Source organism: Acanthisitta chloris, unplaced genomic scaffold (assembly GCF_000695815.1).
Source record: "Acanthisitta chloris isolate BGI_N310 unplaced genomic scaffold, ASM69581v1 scaffold18845, whole genome shotgun sequence".
Classification (NCBI taxonomy): domain Eukaryota; kingdom Metazoa; phylum Chordata; class Aves; order Passeriformes; family Acanthisittidae; genus Acanthisitta; species Acanthisitta chloris.
The window spans coordinates 23,400-28,796 of NW_008672337.1; the positions used below are offsets into that span (position 1 = coordinate 23,400).

Sequence of the window (5,397 nt, forward strand, 5' to 3'; positions counted from 1 at the left end):
TCATTCCAGTTGCAAATGGTTTGCTTCCTTTGAAGCAAGACCTGATACATTCTCCCCTAAGCCAGAGGGCACTTGTGATGGCCCTCCTTCAGAAGAGCTGTCTGCTTCATCTCCACAGTTATGCTCTTCTTGTTTGGGTTCCTCTAGAGCCAGACTCTCCAGTGTCTCAAGATTGTCAGGTGCTTGCCCAGTTAGTCTCTACAAAGAAACAGAAGACATTGAACTTAATACTTTTTCGACTTAATAACCAGTGAAATGATACTGTGCATATTGAATTAAGCTAATTAACTTCATTTGGAGGCTGTTGATGTAATTAGAACATTCCTCAGTCACAAAAATCTTAAAGACACTGAGTTCAACTCAAATTGTTACCTCTAACTCACAGACCATGTTTGCTTTGTTGACTGTTAAGTTTTTCTTAGGTTCTTCAGTAGGACAGATTTTAATCTCAGGCAATCTAAAATAAGGGAAACTGCTTCCCAACTTAAATATTTACTATGGTACCACATAGGTTTAATTTTAGAAAAATTGCTGTGCAACCAATTAAGTCCATAATTTTTAATCAGAAAAAGTGAAGTTACCTTAAGTCTAGATAACTAGAAGACCCAGCAGTTTCTAGCATTTAATCAAACTACAAGTTGCTCACCCCTAACCTCATCTCAGGAAGAAAATAAGGACAGGAAGAGGCTGTATTTGAGGCTTCTGATTGTTTGATCTATCACTTTAGGTTCCTTAAAGCCTCAGAAGTGAACAGCTCACAACTAGCAAGTGAACTTAACTGTTGAGGAACTGTAGAGAAGTTTCCAACTACATCAGTTCAAGTTCTCAAGTAATTTAATTTCTGCTTGTGGCTTTACCACTAACAAGCTGTACTCTCTGGATACCAAACAAATTCAAGTGCAGCAAATTAGTGGAGTTTTTCAAGACTGATCTAAAAAAACTAGACTGACTGAAAATTAAATTGATGAAGTTTACTTCTTGATTAATAAAGTTGCTTGCAGTAGTATTTCATTTTGCTTCCACCTCCACAGTCTAGTCATCACATAATCAAAGTATTTGCCAGGCACTCTGTTTCATATACCAGCTGAGAGCTTAATCCCTGCAAAAACAACCTAGCTGATAGCCATGGGACCTTGATGTTAAAGTTATCTATTTATTACAGCTTCAGAGGCTGTTACAGACAATCCAGTCCTGGTAGAGGAGCCATGGAATTAGTGACACAACTACCTGTCCCCAGGGAGTTCTCAGAGGGAGCTGTTATGAGATTTACAAGTTAATGAACCCTACAGACTTGGTGCATATTTTGTGGGCCATGAAACAGGCAATGCTTCAGTGAGACCTTGATGTTAAAGAGCATAGTGCTTCCTCCTCCCTCTCACTGCTCTACTTTGTGTCCCCGTTTCAAGTTCAGTTCCTCCAAGGACACAGCCAGTACAAGCACTTCATTTAGCCAGCAGCCTCACACAACCTATACAGCACATGCACCTAAGTCATCTCAAAGTGAAAATGAACCTTTTCTTCCCTTGTCACCACCTTCAACATGCAAACCCTGTTCTGTTAAGAGAGTAGATAGAATCTCCCCATCAGAAAATATTAAATGTGGCACTTTCATTACTTCTGTAGGTGCTAAGGTGGGAAAAACTCATCCCCTAGAAGGAGCTTTCTGCTCCTAGGATTAGAGTAATCCTGCAGGAAACAGGTCAGACAGCAATTTAAAACAAAGAGTCATGTGAGCACACAAACCAGAAGTCATGATTCATGACAAATAGTACTGCTGTTTATGGTTTTCATTCTACAACATTAACTGAAAATTGCTTTAAATACCTCAATCACACTGGTCATGTAATGCACATGCTCAGCGAGGGCCATGAGCTCTTCGTTTTCTTCTCTTAGGCGAGCAATTTCAGTGTCCTTCTGTTCTATCTCCTTGTGCAACTGAGTTCAAACAGCAGAAGTGTTAGAAGAGGAAGACAATAGCCAGTGCAGAAGTAGTTAGTTATCTGTCAGTAGGTACCTTTTCATTTTCTTGAAGCACTTCATACAGAGCCTTCCTCCTTTCTTCAGCCACTTCTTTCCAATACTGAGGTGAAGGACTTCCTGAAGTTAAGAAGCTACAGTAAGTCTGTGCTAACACTGAATTCTCAGATCACCTTAGGATATTGAACTTGTACACAAGTGTTCTGTGAGCTGTGATATTCAGAACTCGCTCCATATAGCTTTTTTGGACATCAGCTGTAAAAGTACAACTAGTGGCATAAGCTGACAGGAAACAGATCTTACACTGCATGAATAGCTATACAGACAGCATCTTCAGGAAGCTGCCTCAAGCATGGCAGCAGGCTCTGCAAGATGGTCACATTTGCAAATGTTGGGCCTCAGTGTGTACTTAGCGGAAGACAGAAGTCTTATTCCCAAGCCAATGGCCATACTGGGCATAATGGTTCTGAGAAACTGTGCATACAACACTCGGTGCCAGAACAGCCTTTAATTTCAACTTAATTACTAGTCACTTGAAAACTTGTAGTTCAGCCAAAGTAACGAACTACAAGACTTCTTAACACTGCTGCACACAATGGTTCCCAGCTACTGGCTATCATAAGCTTGTTCTTAAACATTAGCTATCTATACTGTATTTACTATACCAGAGAGGATAAGTATCATCAGTTCCTGCTAGGCATTACAGAAAACCACAAAACCCTTACCTAAATGAGAGGAACCATGTTTCAAGTTGTAGTCCAACAGCAGCATAGCATTTTATGTGCATGAAAACATCTCAGGAATTACCACATACCTTTCATGAGATCTGCAGCTTGAATGATATCATTCTCATTTTCTTGCTTGTCCACAGACACCTCAGCTTTACAAGCCTTTGAGGTAAACTTGTTATTCCAGAGTTGCCTTCTGACTGAAGATTTCTTCTGCATGAAACACAGGCAAGTTTAACTTCAGAGCAACATTTCAGCTTTTATAAAAACACAGACTTCCAAGTCTGCTTACTCATGACTGCAAGTAAGACTTGAATTCCACTTTTTTCACATTGTAGTTCTAGTTTACAGACATCTTCCTTGATGTCTGTTAACACTTAAATAAATTTAACAAAAGAAATGTCTCAGAAATTTTCCCAAAGGACTCAGAAATTGCTGGGGTTTAATATAGTTTGTTACTAAAATAATAGTAAATTCAAGTTGTGCCACACTAGTTAGCAGATTACATTTTTTTTCAAATAGATTAGTTTTTAGTTAGAAGCTCAAAAGCATTTCACCATGAGTAGAAATAATTACACATCTACAGATGATCTATTAGTTCATACCTCATTACGTCTGCCAACCAGGCTACCTGCTGCTGAAGGCTGAATCATTTTAAGAATCCGTCTCTGGTCAGCAGCTCCTGTGTTATCTGTGAGGTACTTCTTAAAAAAAAAAAAAAAAAAAAAAGGTTCAGACTGTTGCCACTCTTCTTTACATAAACCGAATATTAGGCATTTGTCATGCTTCCATTAAAATAACCCACAGTTCATCTTTGCAAGACAAAGGTTGGACACTATAGCAAGCTTATACTGAGGCTTTTGCCAAGGAGATCTAGTTACTTGTAGTATAGATAGATCTTAATCACATTCAAGCTTATACTGAGGCTTTTGCCAAGAGATCTAGTTATTTGTAGTATAGATAGATCTTAATCACATGAAGCTATTCTCAGTCCCTGCCTCTTAGAAAACACTCTCCATAAAGGAACTTGAACAGGCCTTATAGCAGAAATATTCTGACTAAATTTCAAAGCCAGTTACAGTGAAGTGACATATGTAAACTTTAGCTGAAACACTCAAACTTGTGTTTGAGAGCACCAGTATTAGACCTTTGGGGACAGAGACAAAAGTGACTAAAATTGCAAAGTCACACACATCACTTCAGACAGTACCTGCTTCTGCTACCCGTGAACACACCCTCAAGTAGTGCTCATTTAAACAGAAGAGTTACTTAGAATATCCATTAAAATCTATCTAAACTTCTTTGCTTCAATCCAGGCAGTCTATTTTTTGTCTAACCAGTAAGTTTATCACTCTTCCTATCACGCATAAATACCTATTTCCTGCATTAAAGCTTTCTGATTGGGTTGGTTACACTGCCACCATGGGACAGCAAACAATGGCAGACAACCAAGCAAGAATAGCCAGAACACAATGCCACAGCAGCGTGAGAAAGTTACCGATTCACACTGTACTTCAGAGGACAAGAGTTCGCCTTTCCCACGGTAGTTTCTGCCACCAATTATCCCACTGCTCAACTAAAGGACAAACACTAACTGCTGTGGGAACAAGAATCACACCGTGTGTCAGACACGCTGTTATTGAAGGTTAGAGTTAACTGCACTCTGCCAAGAAATTATTGACCAATACTTGAGTTAACCCATTGAAAGTGCCAACAACCACACCGAGGAATTTATACCCTAGAGACATTATGGGACAAGACTGTCATGTGTGTAAATCACACTTATCAACTGGCAATTTCCATTAATCCCAGAAGTTTTCATCACAATTGCTATGCCTCAGGATGACTAACAGCCTCTATTACATATGGTATTTGCAAAATTCTGATTAGAGCCTACACTGAAAGGTTTAACAAGAACAGGTATAAACTTTAGTAACTTATCAGTCAGCTCTTAAAAACTGAAATCCTTTAAGCATTTCCACCAATTCTAAGGCAACCATGACCCATGAGGGTGACTTTAGAAACCAAACCACCTGCTTGAATACTTCAGTTAAAGCATGCTCCGGTCAAAACATACTTAACTCTTTGTTAATTCATACCTATAAAGGACAGGCTACAGAACCTACTCTACAACCCTTTTAGCAGCTAGACTGATGCAGCAACCAAAGCAAGGCAGGCAGCCAGGATCAAAAAAACACCCTAAAAACATCACATGGAGAGACAGTAAGCTCAGTGTCAAAGTAAAAAGGACTTGTTGAACAATAGGGGAAAAAAAAAAAAGGAGTCATAAGCACATATGCCCAACCAGGACAGCATGTTCCCAAACCACACTGCCTGCCAGGAGGATACTCAAGCCAGGTGGACACTGCCAACAGATCCCTTTGTACTCCTCGCGTCAGGCAGAGGTACCAGCTTCAAGACTTCAAAGCCTATACCTCCGAAACTCCTGATGATGCCTCCGCGCTCATTTTGGAATTCAAAGGACCACTGCAAAACAAAAACAAAGTACACAGAACTTAGTAACATTCGGCTGCGACTGAAGTTCGGGGACGCTAGTTAAGAGAACACGACAATTTCGTTTTATCAGCTTTTACAGCAGCATGAAGCAGTGGGTCACTCCCAGCGTGGCCAGCAGGCTCTTCCCTCGCGTGGTTCCGCAGCCACACACGAGCAGGGAAGGCGCTAGGCAGGC

At 40.2% G+C, this 5,397-nt stretch overlaps 1 protein-coding gene across 1 annotated transcript; it reads right to left on the bottom strand.

Annotated features, from left to right (window-relative positions):
- LOC103802045 (geminin-like) lies at positions 1-5,192 on the bottom strand (the record flags this gene model as incomplete). The annotated part of the gene is made up of 6 exons (XM_009074484.1): positions 1-198; positions 1,825-1,935; positions 2,015-2,097; positions 2,792-2,918; positions 3,311-3,409; positions 5,141-5,192. Coding segments are annotated over 6 exons (670 nt in total), but the record flags the coding sequence as incomplete, so codon positions are not given.
- Positions 5,193-5,397: the final 205 nt, after the last annotated feature.